At 35.0% G+C, this 16,766-nt stretch overlaps 1 protein-coding gene across 1 annotated transcript in view; it reads right to left on the bottom strand.

The window, feature by feature from the left end:
• Positions 1–8,452: 8,452 nt before the first annotated feature.
• LOC121427537 (N-acetylneuraminate lyase-like) overlaps positions 8,453–16,766 on the bottom strand; it is a 32,801-nt gene continuing 24,487 nt past the window's right edge. The window contains exons 9-13 of the mRNA XM_041623982.1: positions 14,668–14,819; positions 13,358–13,404; positions 12,232–12,316; positions 10,403–10,442; positions 8,453–8,629 (exon numbers count right to left, since the gene is read on the bottom strand). Coding sequence (XP_041479916.1) covers positions 8,478–8,629; positions 10,403–10,442; positions 12,232–12,316; positions 13,358–13,404; positions 14,668–14,819 — 476 coding nt within the window. The 3' untranslated portion in view covers positions 8,453–8,477. The remainder of the gene's footprint in view (positions 8,630–10,402; positions 10,443–12,231; positions 12,317–13,357; positions 13,405–14,667; positions 14,820–16,766) is intronic.

Here is a 16,766-nt window from a genome sequence, read left to right as displayed (position 1 = left end):
CTCATCTATCCAATGAAAGTAAAAGTTTTGACAGAATGTTACGCTTGAGTGAGCACTGTCCATTTTTGTAAAGCTCGCAGAAATCTGTTTGCGCAGAAATGCTCATTTTCATACTGTGTCAAGGGGAAAGGGTGAAATCAAACTTACCCTGCAAAACATTTCTCTTACATTTCCCTTGCATTTTTAGTCACCTGAAATAAAACGGATACATTCAAGCATTTTGTAACAATTTTGCCACCCAAATTGAAATTTCAACACTTAGTAAGCACAACCTTTACCCTATTTGTGCCAGCTGGATCTGGGGGCATAACTGAATCTGAACAAAAGTTTACATCAGACATCTCCAGCAATTTTTCACTAAGTTCTTATCATTTAAAGTGGGTTTACATTTCATTTTTCATTTGATACTCGTTTCTCCACACTTTTCCCAAGCTTGACAATGATAAAATAAAATCAAGCCTAAGCCATTTCATGTAAATCACAGCTCTGTGTAAGCAAATATCGTCACAATGGCCTCGGTGTGTGGGGCGCAATGCACTCTTTGAAGTATTTTGCGCAAGGAAACAATTTACAAAAAGGTAAAAGATATTCTCAAATCAATTTTACTAGCTAAATTCCAAGTGTTCTTCATGATTAAGGTCTACTTTGATTCGCATAACTATTTCAAAGTTCTGCGCAAATCATTTTTCACTAACTTTTCAAAAATAAGTGGTGCTCACTCAAGCGGAAATATTTTTTGACAATTATAACGTCATTTGCTTAAATGGATCTGTACCAATGTTAAAATTTTGAAAAATCTACCCGATATTACAAATGCATAATTTTACAGGATTTTTTCTAAGTGTAAACTTTTTTTTGATACGCACTGTATATGTCATTAATTTAATGACCACAATTTTATTTCTGAATGTACATTATATGTGTTGTTAACAAAAAGTATACTTCTATGAAGGTGTTGGTTTAGAAAGTGTCTGTTTCTTGCAAATAATCCAATATTTGTATTTGCCCATGATTTTTTTGTTGTGAGGAATTGGGAAGGGATGGTTCTGTTACCCGTCTAATAAATGCTTAGCTAAAGCTGTACCCCTTATGAGGTTCAAAACTGGTATCCACTTGCTTGGCTGCATGTGGGATTTCACAGCTGTTTAGTATCCCCATTGTTTTGTAAACGTCCAATGGGAAGTGGAAGGAATCTGGGGGATTTTTGTGAAGGGAAATCCAACCCAAATGGATATTGTTAAAAAAAAACAGAAAATTGATAAGAATTAGAGAAGCAGATAGCTGAAACTAAATAGGACTGCAATAAGAAAGTCAAGAATTTTGGAAAGTTTGAATGAAAATTTGAAATTTGGGACCATGTTTCCTTTTGCTCAGTACACAAAATCTTTGAAATTATATCCTCTTAAAATATGTTACTCAGAATGATATTTTTATTTTATGAGGATACAACATGCTATCTAGATGTATGTGATATTTGATCACTTGGCTAGGTACCAGGTATAAATCCAATGATTCCTTTTGCTTTATACAAACTGCTTTATACTACATCAGTGCAATTCTGTAATGTGTTCTAAAGTGATTTTCACTGTATTTTCATTCATTCGCTCATTTCATTTATTTCTTTTTCCAACTATTACAGTAAAGTATGATTTGTTTTGGAATGTACATGTAGAATAGTTTCACTCTAACTTTACATTTGGTATGTACACCAGACAACTCCAAATCCAGAATACTTTGCCAGCAGGGAAGGTTCTCTCTAATGAGCCAGTGAAGAAGTCCCTCATAACCTGGTTCTGTGTAATAAAGCACTTGATAATACTCTTGTGAAACCCCCTTGTCTCCAGCTTTGCGTCACAGATCTAAAGCTGCCCATTTTGATGCAAAGAGATTATTTCTACATAAAACAAAAACTAAATAATTTTAATTATAGGGCTATCTCGAGCTAGGTTTTCAGGTAACGGTATTAGATTCTTGCCTTTTATAAATTTGTAGTTTGTTTTCTGGTAATACAAGTGGAGAGTCAAAGTCATATGTAAATCATCACCTTGAATATTTGATGGATGTGCATGTAATGAGGTACTGTCTACATCTTTTTTTTCTCCTTTTTTAATATTACAAATTGAATCATGAATTCACATGCAATATGGAAGTGACAATATGCGCCCACGACTCCCTGTGCGTGCGTTCATGTGAATTGTAATCATGTGATATAAAAATAATATGGATGAGCCCTGGTATACTTGTACATGTAGGTGCTGGAAATATTCCCTCAGGCCATATTCTGAAGTCAGGTTTAACTTAGACCATGGTCTAACCCTGTGCTAAAATTATGGTAAGCTATAAGTGTCAAAATGTTTATTAAGTTGTATGTTTCTTATGTTTACTGTGCTCATTCCTGATTCTTAAATGGTGAAGACAATCATCTACATGTATTCATGCTTCCTAGACAATTATAAATGATTTGAGGGCTAAGTGAGCTGAAATATGATGTCTCTGCTTTTAGTGATTAATGTAACAATTGGCTATCCATACTTAAACTGCAACTTTAAACCCGAGTTTAAGTTTAACCCGACTTCAGAATACGGGCCTAAGAAACGTTTGCCTAACAGAGCGCTTACAGTTTTCCCAGTCACATCTTTCAGATAGTCATTGTGATGTCATAACATCTATTTCAGTGTGCAAGCAATGCATTGTAGCATCGCCACCAAAATAAGCAGTTGTAACAGGGCCTCTGTTAGCGCATTGTTAGTGCTAACAGCGTTTCTATGCGGTCGGTACAGACTACATGTATTACTAAATGCAGTATGAATCTAGTGAAGGCATAAAAGTCATGTGGGTGTTTCATAGAGTTCGGAAGTTACAAGCAACTTCACGAAAGACTGGTGATCCTTTCTTGTGATAAATGATACATGTACACTCCAGATCTACATTGGTGTTGATTTAGCTCTTAAGAAAGGGTCACCAGCCGATCGTAAAGTCACTCTTAACTTACGAACAGCTTTATGATTTATGACATACCCACTTGACTTCCAAATAAAATTCATTTGTTACATGTAGATGCGAGAGGACATTGAAAATCACATTGCAAACTGCCCATTATGCATTCATGCTTTTATAGAATCTTGTGGTCTGCTCAAAATTTATCACATGAAAAAGAGTGTGTGATATGGGTACCAATGACCTGGGGCCCATCTTACATAGAGTTGGATTCATCCGATCAATCGCAACTATTGAAAGCCAGCAAAGTCAACATATAAAATGCATGTTTGTTCAGAAAAATTTCTAGATATGAATGTATATATCCATAAATTCATTGATTTCCTGACAATTTGGTGTGTACTCCTTTGTTAACAATTGACATTTTTCAAATTTCCTGCAGAAAAATTTGACACCGATGGATTTCCATTGAGTTACGATTGATTGGATCAATCATTAGACGGGGCCCAGGGGTTCATTTCAAAATGACTTCGAATCCTTCATGCTAACTTTCATTTAAATCATGATTTTGATTGTCTGCTGAGCCGTTATCATGGCAATGGCCAGTATGGCAAAGTTAACTTAAGGCACCTTGTCAAAAGTCTACGCCTTATCTTTTACGCAGGAATCTTGCATGCAGCTTTTCATTATAAACCATCATTTTCATTATAAACCATCGCAGTCAACAAAATGTGGACTGCAGGAAAGCTACAATGAAAAGATGCTGGATTTCTAGTAGACACTACACAGACCTCTGACAAGTGGCCTTGTTGTAAGATCTTTATGCTATTGGCATCTGATTTGTCTAAGAATTTACCTGTTTAGATGTTTTCATTTGAATATCAGTATTGAAATATATATGTATTATCGTAAGATATATATACAAGTACCAGAGGCCCATTGCAGAAAGAGTTTCAATCAATCACAACTCCAAAAATCATACGCAATTTTCAACCAATCAACAGCGTGCATTTTTGACTTGCGATTGATTTTTTGACTTGCGTTTAAACGCAACTCTTTGTGAAACACCCACCAGAAGAGGCTTCGCCGATATAATCATGTTATTTTGTACAACCAACAAATAAATATTAATTTTCATTCTTATATGTTCCTGTCCTCCCTTGTCAGTCTCTCAGCTCTTTATGAGAAAGTTTCTCTAGATGATAATGCTGATTCCGTGGGTCCATTGAGGTTCCGCTTTTGCCACAGGACGCCAAATTGAATGCTGACAAAAGCTTTATTAAGTCACATAAATAGTGGACTGGTTAATACTGCTACATGTACCTTAGTAACAAGTGTACATTTAGCTTTCTGAGGCAGTAGCGTACATTCAAAAATTTGGAGGACATCTCAATATACGTACACGCTGAATTAAAGTGGCACTCCAGGCTGAGAGTAGTAGGATTTGAAGATATAAAGTAAAATCAAATGAAACACTGAAAATTTCATCAGAATCGGACAAGGAATAACAAACATTTGACATAAAAAAATTTGCATTGTTTTGGTGGAACAGTATTAATGCATGTCTTCATGAATATTCAATGTGCAAGCTGATGTCATATCCCCACTTTTTCTCTTGTATTTCAATGTACAAAATTTATTTGAAATTTAACTTCAAAGAATGGGAAAATGAATTGACAATTGATTTAATTCATTCATTGCTGTAACTTATTTTATTACAAGGGACACGTTCAGGTGTATCATACATATTCAATAATCGTGATTACAGGCGACAGCATAAGAAACAGGAAAGTGGTGACGTCATCAGCTCACCTATTACATATTCATGAGGCAGTGCATATCACTGTTTTCACAAAATGTTTCTTTGTAATTTTGATGAAATTTTCAGTATTTTTGCTCAGGGAATTTTAGTCAATTTCTTTGAATATAATTATTTTCAACTCTGAGTAATCATCGAAGCATAATTGCGGGTGTAATCGTGATTCATGGTTTGAAATCTCGGATTCAAAACCATCTTTGCGAGTTTGGGCAATAGTTTATTAGCAGACACGTAGAAAGAAAGAGAATGATTCAAAGAATACAAAATATCAAGTTTTGATTTCTCAAGAACACATGCATATCTTGATTTTATTAGTATGATCATGGACCTACTAGCCTTCGTCATGCGCACACCACACTTATGTCGTAAGACAGTAGTAGGTCCATGGTATGGTTGAAATTCAGCATGATTTTATCCCAATACAAAGATTAAATGCAAACAACAAAAAAAAACCTTCATGCTAAAACAGAGAAAATAATTACATGCAGTCACTTTTTAACTGATACCCATTATCATAAGAACAATATTATTGTCTTACATGACAAAACACACCCAAGGTTGACATAAAGATATATTAAAATAGAAATTCAAATATAAACTCATCAATAAAAATTATAAACAAAGATACAAATATGAAATAATGATCTAGAGAAATATAAAAATTTCAGATGCCTTACAATGCCTCATCTTCATGTATTTAAAGAACCACCAATATAAAACAAGCAAGATATACAACATATATACATACTGAATCTCCATAAAGATCTTATCATATATAAAACCTGTTACATCAATTCTAAAAATGATACGCAGGCAAGCACATTTCAGATGATAAAACCATCATGGACAAGACAAGCATCATTGCATATTAATTCTAGGATAAAAATTAAACTATTCAATCTATTTCTAAATTCTTGAAGGCACATACGATTTCTATAATCATGAAAGACTATTCTTATTTATTCATTTTCTTCAATGAAAGTTTGATTTATCACTAGACTATAATTACTGGAATGAAAATCAAATGTAATACATAAAATAATACAGTCCCATAATTGTAAAATGGTCAAAAGCTACATGTTGGGCTATTATTCAGTGGAAGGAATGCCATTTATCCAGGGAAACATAAAAAGGTATGAGGGCTTGGCTAAAAATGTTCTCTTTAAAACATAGATACAGTATACAGTGTATGTGTTTTTTCAAATATGAAATTAGTTATGGAGATCAAAACATTTTTAGGTCTACGTAATAAATTCATTTTGTTTGTAAGTAATGACACAATATATAGGAGTACAAATATAATAACGGTCAAGTCCACCTCAGAAAAATGTGGATTTGAATCAATAGCGAAAAATCAAACGAGACTTACGGTGAAAATTTTATCAAAATCGTATGTAAAATGTACAGTGTAGGTACGTTACTACATGTAGAATGCCAATTTAAACTTTCACTTATTTTTCACAAAACGGTTATATGCATACCTTAGTGATATGCAAATGAGAGTTGACAAGGTCACTCACTCTTTTGCTTTTTATTGTTTGAATTATACATTATTTAATTTTTTTTTACAAATATGCCCATTAAGGACCAACTTGATTGAATCATGAAATATTAAAATAATTCCAAATGTTCAGGGAGCAATAAAACTTTGGTTCATATGACGAGAAAAGAAGAATCGTTCATATTTCATATAATAAAATACAAAGGAAATACTCATGTCATCAGTCCTCTCATTTACATACCGGCCAGGATGCACATGTACCTGTTTGTGAAGTTAAACAAACCTTAAAAATGTCGTGATTTTCTCATTTTACATCCGATTTTGATGAAATTTTCAGTGTTACTGTATGCTTGTTGTAATTTCCCTCTTTTTATTCAAATAAGTTTGGTGTTGGGATGGACTTGTCCTTAAAAATGTCTAAATATTGGTCATACATGTAGCATGGCTTCAAGTGATATACATATAAGACAGTAAATAGGACACACGAGGAGTACAGTACATGTATACAATCATGTAGCAGTAAATATTTTTCACTTGGTAATACAAAGTAGCTCTTCATTCATAACTGACATACAGTACAAATAATCCATAAACATGCAAAGGCTGAGTTAAAAAAAACGCCTCAAATTCAACCTCATATTGTGCTTTATCTCAAAATAATGAAAATGATACTTCTCTTTTCTTATAGAATAAGAGCGATTCTATTAAAATAATTCTATAACTTGAATCTAAGAAAAATTAAACAACTGACATTTTTCATTCAATCATATAAACATCAACATTATGTTATATGCATTGATCTTAAAACAATATATTTTAGACAACCTTGCAGATTTTATATAATTCTAATAGTTCATTCCCTCTTAATGTCAAATAGAGTGATCCCAGCTGAGCTGTGAATAATGTCTTTTAATTTCTTGCAGTTTACACCTCAGTCTTCTGCTCTATTTCTGACCCCCGTAATACAAAATGTGACGATTGATTCGATCAATCGCAACTATGGACGGCCAGCAACATGTTTGTAGTTTTCTTACTTTAATCTTCACATATGAAAGTGAATACATTAAATCCAACATCTTGATTTCATCTCCCGTATATTGAAAATGAAAAATCATATTTCATTGTTCAAAATAGAAATATTCCAAAAATATTCATTTTGCCAAATTGGTTGTGGGCCCGGCAGCCACTATCATTGAGTACACAATGGGTGCTTGGTGAGTTGCATTATTATTAATATTTCATCTATTATCACAAGAAAAATTATTTCAATTCCTAAAACTTGTTATAATTACATTTACAGTGATGCTTAAAAGTTAGCGAACCCCACCAGGAAATGAACATATTCAAAGTATTCAAATTCTGCCATCTTTTAGATATTCAATTGTGAAGTCAGGTGATAGAATATAACATTCAATCAAGTTTGTTTTTCTAGGTTTGCTGAACATTGAATTGTTGTTGTCTAGATTCAACACTCGGCAAGAGGGAGTGCATATTCTGGTGGGGTTCATTAACTGTTTAGCAACACCGTAACCCCTGAGTTTTATGGTTAGTCAACATAATGAACCTTTAAATATACATTTGTTTTTACAGCAATACCATGACTACATGTACATTCATTAGTTTTGAAAAACATTTACAACTTAGTACGAACAAACACTTATCTCTAGAACAAGATTGAATTGTTTCTTAAGAATATGAGGTATTTTTAGCCCAAGAACAGGCCACTAGTTGCACGTAAAGCTTGCATAACTTACAGTTTTATGAAATGACCCTTGGTCCATACTGAATCCAATATTCATTTCATAAGAGTTCACGTTCCTTGTGAGAGGGGTTGCGACAGGAAACAGGTGTGGGCCCATCACTGGTCCCATAAGATTGTGTTGTTCACGGAATGTGTTAGGAAGCTTGTCAAACTGGATCCCATCAAAGAAACCCTCGCCCTCACGATTCTGTTGTAGCGGTTCATGATCCTACATGTACTGGGAGGGGTTGTGACAGGGGGAAAGGGCGGAGCCCATCTCTGGTCCTTAAAAACTGAGTTGTCATTGGAATGGTTAGAAGCTGGTCTTACGGGATCCAATCAAAGAAACCCTCGGCATCAAGATTCTGTCGTATGGGTTCATGATCCCACTGGGAGGGGCCGTGACAAGGGAATGGGCGGGGCCCATCTCTGGTCCTAACAGATTGAGTTGCTCTTATGAATATTTTAGGAAACCGGTCTTACTGGATCCAGTCAAAGAAACCTTCTGCTTCAAGATCTTTGCGTATAAGCTCGCGTTCCTCTGGTGAGGGGTTATGGAGAGGGGAACGGGCGGGGCCCATCTCTGGTCCTACCAGTGACATGATGGCCTTGTTCACACCGGTATGACCACCTGCACAAACAATATGAAAAGATGGATAAGAGAGTAAAACAAAAAACAATTCTTTTCTTAAAAATCATTTATTCCTTTGCGCGATAATGATGCAATTTTGCACATTCGTACAATTAAATTCAACAATCGTAAAAATCGAATTTCTCTCCTACATTGGAATTCAATATTAGCAAGGCATTAGTTCTTGGATAACATCTATACAATAATAACAATTGTGATATGTGCTAAACAAGAACTAGTTATTATTATCATTATTAACGATCAATGGTGCAATATGGAAATCTTGAATCAAAGAAAGTAACATGGAAACAGTTGTCATCATTATCCCCCAAAATTAATTCAGCGTACAGAGTCCCATATCATAAAAAAAATTGATGCATCTTCATGGGATCTTGCTGGAATGACAAGATTCATTGGAAGATCCCATCAAGATGCATCGATTACACTGTTGTCATGGTAGTCGACATACCAGCAATAAGCTTTCTTTGAAATTGGGCCCTGGTGGCATCATAGTATGATACATGTACATATCAATTTGATCATTTTTTGATGGTACAATATTTATTACACTGAACATGGATTCATGAGTAAACCTCTCACATTGTAATGTATGCTGGACAGCACAAACGATAATGGCTTTAACCCTATCTAGGCCGGGGGGGGGGGGGGCCTCGGAGGCCTCGGAGCGCGCGATATTTTCGCCGTGCGAAATTTTTTGACCGCGCCGCTCGCTGACTTTTTACTTTCAAGTCTTGCGCAACTTTTGAGACCAATTTTGCGTCACCCGGGTACGTGGTTCCAAAATTACGCAACATTATGTAAGTGCATGTCAGACCGAAAATTGCTCAAAAACGTGATTTCGTGTACAAAGTCAATGCAAATTGTGTTTTCAACCAAAATTCATAAATGTATGATTATTTTTAGTTTTTCTAGTCTAAATATATTCATTTTATGCTTTTTATGATCACAGAAGAGTCCCCAACAAATTTCATTGAAAAAACAATGAAAAACAAAAGGTCAAAAAACAAAGAAATACATAAGAAATTGCAAAAACAATATAATACATAAGAAAATGATTTGATATCACAATTTTTTTCATGTACACTTGCTAAGGACACCACAAAGAGTGTCTATACCAAAAATTAGTACATTTAGAGCTTTATTTAGGGAGTTAGAGGGAAAAGTATGATTTCGCATACTAATTACGCATAAATTAGCATAATCGCTTAATAGCGATTCGCATGAAATAAATTACTATACAATCTTGTAGATTATGCCCCAGGCAACCCGCGTGCCGATTTTCGGCGCGATCGCGCTGTCGACGGCCGAGATCTTAGGGGGGGGGGCCGGCCATAGGAACTCCCAAAATACCCCGGCCTAGATAGGGTTAAACCCAAATAACATCCTTAACACAGAGCTACCAAGTCTCACGCATTTTGGACTCTTGTTCATCCCCTCAAATCTCTGTCTCACGCAACTATCACAGCCTATCCCCATATACATTGTACACAATGTCTGTGATCTCACTCAGATTCACAAAAAATCTCACGCATAGCTGGTCTTTGAACTTGGCATCTCTGTTAACAACCCAGAGTAATATATGTGAAACACAGCCAAAAATCACCAAATTGTTATTTCAGCTTTAGAGCTCTCCTGAAAGTACAGATTTCCAATGATATATGAGCCATTCCAATTAAATCTGGTATGATCCACTTGTAATCTAAATTGGATGTCCCATGAAATGTCAAGACAGACTAAACTATAAAGACCTACCGTATTTCTTAAGTACAGCCACAAGTGCTTGAATTCGGAACTGGATGAAACAAAGGAAAGAAAAATAAATACATTTATGTAAAAAAAAAACCTGCAAAGAAAATTGTTTAACAGATACATCATGCATTTTCCTTTCTAAAATCATTGAGATAACTAGCAGTAGATTAACCCTAAATCTCCCGGGGTATTTTGATTCTTGTCATTCCCGGGGGGGGGGGGGGGGGGGGGCCACTATGGCCCCCCCTTAAGATCTCGGCCGCCGATCGCGCGAGCGACGCAAAAATTTGCACGCTGGTAGTGTGCGATGTAATCTACAAGGCTGTATGGTAAAATTTTCCAAAATAATGAGATTTTATTTTATATGAATTAATTATACTAATTTATGCATAAATCATACTTTTTGCTTTAATTCACTAAATAAAGCTCCTAGAATGCTAATTTTTGGTAAAAATTTTCTTTGTAGCATTCTTAACAATCGTAATTCAAAAAAACTTTGGTTTGGAAATAAATTTCTTATGTATTTTATTGTTTTATGTATTTCTTTGTTTTTTTTACTTTTTGTTTTTTATTGTTTTTTCAATGGAAATTGTTCCAGACATAATTCTGATCATAAACAAGGCAAAATTAATTAAGTTTAATCAGTAAAAGTAGAAATAATGATACATTTATGAATTTTGGCTAAATACGCAATTTGCATTGGATTTGTACATGAAATCACGTTTATGAGCAATTTTGGGTCTGACATGCACTTGCATAATGTTGCGTAATGTCGTAACCGCGTACCCGGGCGTCACAACTTTGGTCTCAAAATTTGCGCGAGACTTGAATGTAAAAAGTCAGTGAGCTGCAAGGTGAAAAAATTTCGCGCAGCAGATATATCGCGAAAATTGTTGAGGGGGGGGCCATTATGGCCCCCCCCCCCCCCGGAGAATTAGGGTTAATATTATGAGCATTCTGGAACTTAAAGGAAAAATATTTTCATTTTTAATGAAAAAATAAATTTGAAGTTAGAAATGGATTGGCCAATAATAATAATAGGCATTTACATAGCGCCATCTATCTAGAAATATTCGATTCCGAGGCGCGTTGTTACTATTATTATCATTACCCTGGCTAATAAAATGTAAATAGATGAAATCTGATTCAAACATGAGAAAATGTTTGCTCTCCTATTCTGCTTACACAGCATTTCATATTATATTTCAAATTTAAATTTACATTACAAAATCTGATGGCAAAGAAGTTGGAGCCTTGCTGAGTCAGGGTAATACACATGTAAGAGCGTTATGAGCACCCGACAAGGTCGACAGGTGCAGAATAGTATACAAATAATGCACATAAGTGCATGCATGCAGGGCCAAATAATGAACAATGTGCGAGAAGAGCCAACGGATATACATGTACTGCATCGAGGTCCACAGGACCGATTGCGGTATATCCATTTGGTGAGTCAAGCACAGAGTTCATTATTTAGGTCCTCCATGCACAAGAATGTGTGCATTGTTTGATTTATACAACTCCCCTCCTACCCCATGTTACTGAGTTTCCCTGAATGCTATATTTGATCTAAATTTTAGATGATTCTAGATGATACCAGACCTCGCACTATCCTGCACTCTGACGTCAGAGTGCAGGATAGTACTTTTGGTATGCCGTAGAGTGCAGGATAGTGCATTTTGGATACGATTGTGCATTTCGCTGAATATCATGTGATCCGATTTGGACCAATCAGATTACAGAACATTCTTGGGAGTTGTATAAAAATAAACAGTACCCTATAAGATATCATTATCGTCATTTAACCAAAGTTCAATCTAGTAGATACTTACTTGTTCTTTTCTTGCAACAGTTATATCACCATCATTAAAGGCAGTATATAATCTATTGGCAACTCTGCCTAGATAGTTATAAGTACTATGAATGAAGATAAAAAAAAAATGGGAAGGTTAAACAAATGAAGGTGTTTCTCCTTTCTGCACAACTATCCCCACTGAGATGTTCAACAACAAAATTTGGCTGTTTTATTTTCTCCTGCACTCATGAATGGTACATGTATACATGTATAAGTATCAATAATAGATAGAGCACTGTAGTGAAATGAATATGATATAAAATATACATCAAAATGCTATAAAAAGATAGTAACATGTAGGCCTATACATAATCAACATTACAGGTGAAATGACAGGGAGAAGTGTAAAGTGCAAACTATGCGATTCGTTGCGATCCAAATTATCATTCCAATCAGAGTTCAGAATTGTGGTAGGACTAAGGAAATCAAAATTAAGTCTAGTTCTAACCTCCTTGTAGGAATAAAAACATATTCAAATTCATATCCAAATCATGATGACGAATTTGGAAGATTCATTAAAGAATCGTGTCGCAACGAATCGCATAGTGCAATTCAGGTTTAGGAGAGAGGGGAATGGAAGAGAGAATGAAGGGTTAGAAGGTAGAAAGGAGAGGAGTGGCGAGATGGGAGAAGCGGAAGAAGAAGAGAAGGAAAGAGAGAGAAAGGACAAAACAGAAAAAAAAAGATGGGAGAGAAAAGTTAGGGGGATGGAGGAAAGGCAAGAAACAGGAGATAAGATCGGGGAGAGGGGGAGAACTTTTAGAAGCAAAACAAAAGTTTGGAGATGGGGAGGGGGTTGCATGAGCAAAAAAAAATAGGGGAGGAAAGGGGGTTCCAGAAACAATGGATAAGTTAGGGGAGGATGGGGGGTAGCCAGAAACAATGGATAAGTTAGGGGATGAGGGGTAGCCAGAAACAATGGATAAGTTTGGGGAGGTTGGGGGTGGCCAGAAACAATGGATAAGTTAGGGGAAGATGGTGGGGGGGGGGTAGCCAGAAACAATGGATAAGTTAGGGGAGGATAGGGGTGGCTAGAATCAAAAGAATTCTTAGAGAGAGAGAGAGAGAGAATAAAGTAAAATAAGAAAAAATGTGATTCTAACCTTCCAATGAATGCCTCAACACCAACTGATATTCCTGGCAAGAGTTGCTGCTCAAAGAAAAATGAAATAACCAAAGGTCATTCTAATATTACCTGTTTGTAAACTTACACATGACCTCACAAATGACTGGAAAATTATTCTTAGGCTTACAATACAGGTGGTAAATCACTACATATTAAAACATGTTATAATAATAAATGTTCATATACATAAGATAAGATATTTATTCGTCTTTCTGTCTGCACATACATTTATCTTACAAGTGTGATTTCACATTCTACAAATGAAAATCAATTAACCATAAATCATTGTTACAGTAGAGAAAAAAAAGAAACACAGCAAATAACTAATTACGTATTGAGAGAAAGACAAGGAGAACCCCTGAAAAAGCAAGGCTTGTAAGGCTAGGGTCTCCTTTGTTTCAAGTACATGACTAAATAGTATTCAGTGTGTACATGTAATATCCTTAAAAATACAAGAGAAACAAAACAACTAAAAAAAAAGCAACAACAATAAAACACACACAAAAAAGAAAAACTAAAACTAATCAATGACAAAAACACACTAAAAAATAGAATACATTGCTTGAATGTACAATTATGAAGTCTAATAAACTAACAACAATATGATATAATTAAGGTATATATGATGGAACAAGGAATAAGTATGGATAACATGGCATGAAAAAAAGGAAGATCGTATGTAAAATAGTAAAGTAAAAAACAAAACATGACAAAGGTAAAAGATACACAAGAAAAAAAAAATCAATCAATCAATGTACATGTATATATAATAAATAAAAGATTCTGAAACCCTTTAATCTGATCGCAATAGACATTGTGCATTTGTTACTACTACAAGCCACACACATTCTAATTCATTTCAATTCCCATCAGCTAACAGTGAAATAGGATGTTCTTGGAATAAAACTCTAACTGTCAACTAGCATTTAAAAGGAAAGATTATTTCTTGAAAATCAGTTAGGTAATAATACCAAGAAAATGAATTATTGAATTGGATTGAATTTATTTTTCATACTTCACAAGATAACAAAATACTAACATAATACATTTGATTACATAGAAAATACAAAGATAATGGCAGTAAATAAAGTGAAATATGAAGGAACCTGCATGAAAAGCAGGTTATGGATATCAAGAAATTTAATTATAGGATTAAATAATAAAATGACTCAGCAGGCATATATTGCCATATTGGTACTTAATCATTGATGCCTTTAATAGAAATTGAGCAAGGGCAATAATAAGAACTGGGATTGTCAGAAACTCGATATGTAACATCATGATTACCTCATCACACCCGTACATGAATTGACAAGAGTCGGCATGGAGAGCGTAACATCGTCCATACTGGAAAAGGTCCGGGGATGAATACTTCATACCGCATAGGGTTGGTATCCGGCTGGATGAGAAGATTTCTTTCACAAGACTTTCCATGGTAACTTAAATTAAAGAAATGAAAAAGATATTTATTCATATACCAAGGCTCCACACTAACTTTTTATCTTGGTGGCCCGATCGGTCTACCAAACTCATCAATTTCATATTCTTGATGGCCCGAAAAGCAAATTTGGTGGCCCTAAAACAATAAAAAATTACAATTCATAAAAACTTTGGTAGCCTGACTGGGCCACCAATTGCAGGCTTTTAAAGAATTTTGGTGGCCCAACTCTCATTTTTGGTTGCCCCAGGCCACCGGACCACTGCTAATGTCGAGCCCTGCATTACAGTAGCGTAGCTAGGATTTTCCACAGGGGAGCAAAACCGCCTGCCGAAAAATTGACTAGCCAAAAAATAAAAAAACAAAAAAGAATTAAAAAAAAGGTCTTCAATCATAAAGGAAAATATATTGACAAGCAAAAAAAAAAGGGTCTTCAAGCTCATCAGGGGGGGGGGGGGGGTAGGGATACGTCCTTTGCATGGGTTGAGACTCGTCAGGGGGGGGCAGACTGCCCCCGCCCCGTAGGTATGCTAGATTTCATATATGTACATCCTTGCTATTGAATTCCACACTTGTATGATAAACAAAGACAAGATAATCTCAAATGGCAATTAATTCACTTTCATATTTGTTTTTCAAATTTGGCACGATTGAAGTTAGAAAATCATTGAACTAGCTCTGACAAGCACTTATTTTCTCTCTTCTGGAACACGCTGTGTATCGTTACATCGTAACAGTGTTTCTAAAGGTCAAGTCCTCCTCAGAAAAATGTTGATTTGAATCAATAGAGAAAATTCAGACAAGCACAATGCTATAAATTTCATCAAAACCGGATGTAAAATAAAAAAGTTATGACATTTCAAAGTTTCGCTTATTTTTAACAAAATAGTTATATGAACGAGCCAATTACATCCAAATGAGGGAGTCGATGATGTCACTCACTCACTATTTCTTTTGTTTGTTATTGTTTGAATTATACAATATTTCAATTTTTACGAATTCGATGATTAGGACCTCCTTGCCTGAGGCACAAAATGTTAAAATAATGGAATTCTACGTGTTCAGGGAGGAATGAAACTTTATTTCACATGACAATGACGATAAAATAAAAATATTTCATATTTCATATAATAAAATACAACAGAAATAGTGAGTGAGTGATGTCATCAGTTCCCTCATTTGCATACCGACCGAGATGTGCATATAACTGTTTTGTGAAATGAAGCGAAACTTTAAAATGTCATAACTTTCTTATTTTACATCCGATTTTGATGAAATTTTCAGTGTTATGCTTGTTGATTTTTTCTCTTTTTATTCAAATCAAGTTTTTGTTGGGGTGGACTTGTCCTTTAAGTACTTCACAGACCTCGGTCTAACTTGCTTGCATGCAATGTATGCACTTTCTCCATTCCCTGAGGAACATTTCATCAAGAGTTTCTGAGATCAACTGCTGAGGATAATACATTTCCATTTTGCATTACACAGGGTATTAACCTAACAATTTCTACAATGACATTATTCCTATAAAATAGCATCAGAACAATTTGAAAAACTCATAGGCCCGTATTCTGAAGTCAGGTTTAACTTAAACTCAGGTTTAAAGTTGTGGTTTAAGTATGGATAGCCAATTGTTACATAAATCACTAACAGTAGAGATATCATACTTCAGCTCATTTTGCTCTCAAATCATTAATAATTGTATTGGAGGTATAAATGGATGATTGTCTGCCCCATCGATGAATCAGGAAAGAACACAGTAAACATAATAAAAGACATACAACTTAATAAAAATTTTGATACTCTTGGCTTCCCATACTTAAACCACAACTTTAAACCTGAGTTTAAGTTCAACCCGACTTCAGAATATTGGCCATAGGGAGGTATTCTAATAGGTTTAACAACATTATTATTATAGGTCAAATCGGGTCACTTTGGTCATCGCTGAAGA

Source organism: Lytechinus variegatus, chromosome 14 (genome assembly GCF_018143015.1).
Source record: "Lytechinus variegatus isolate NC3 chromosome 14, Lvar_3.0, whole genome shotgun sequence".
NCBI classification, from domain to species: Eukaryota; Metazoa; Echinodermata; class Echinoidea; order Temnopleuroida; family Toxopneustidae; genus Lytechinus; species Lytechinus variegatus.
Note: the sequence above shows the minus strand (reverse complement) of the source record. Positions and strands in the feature narration are given on the sequence as shown.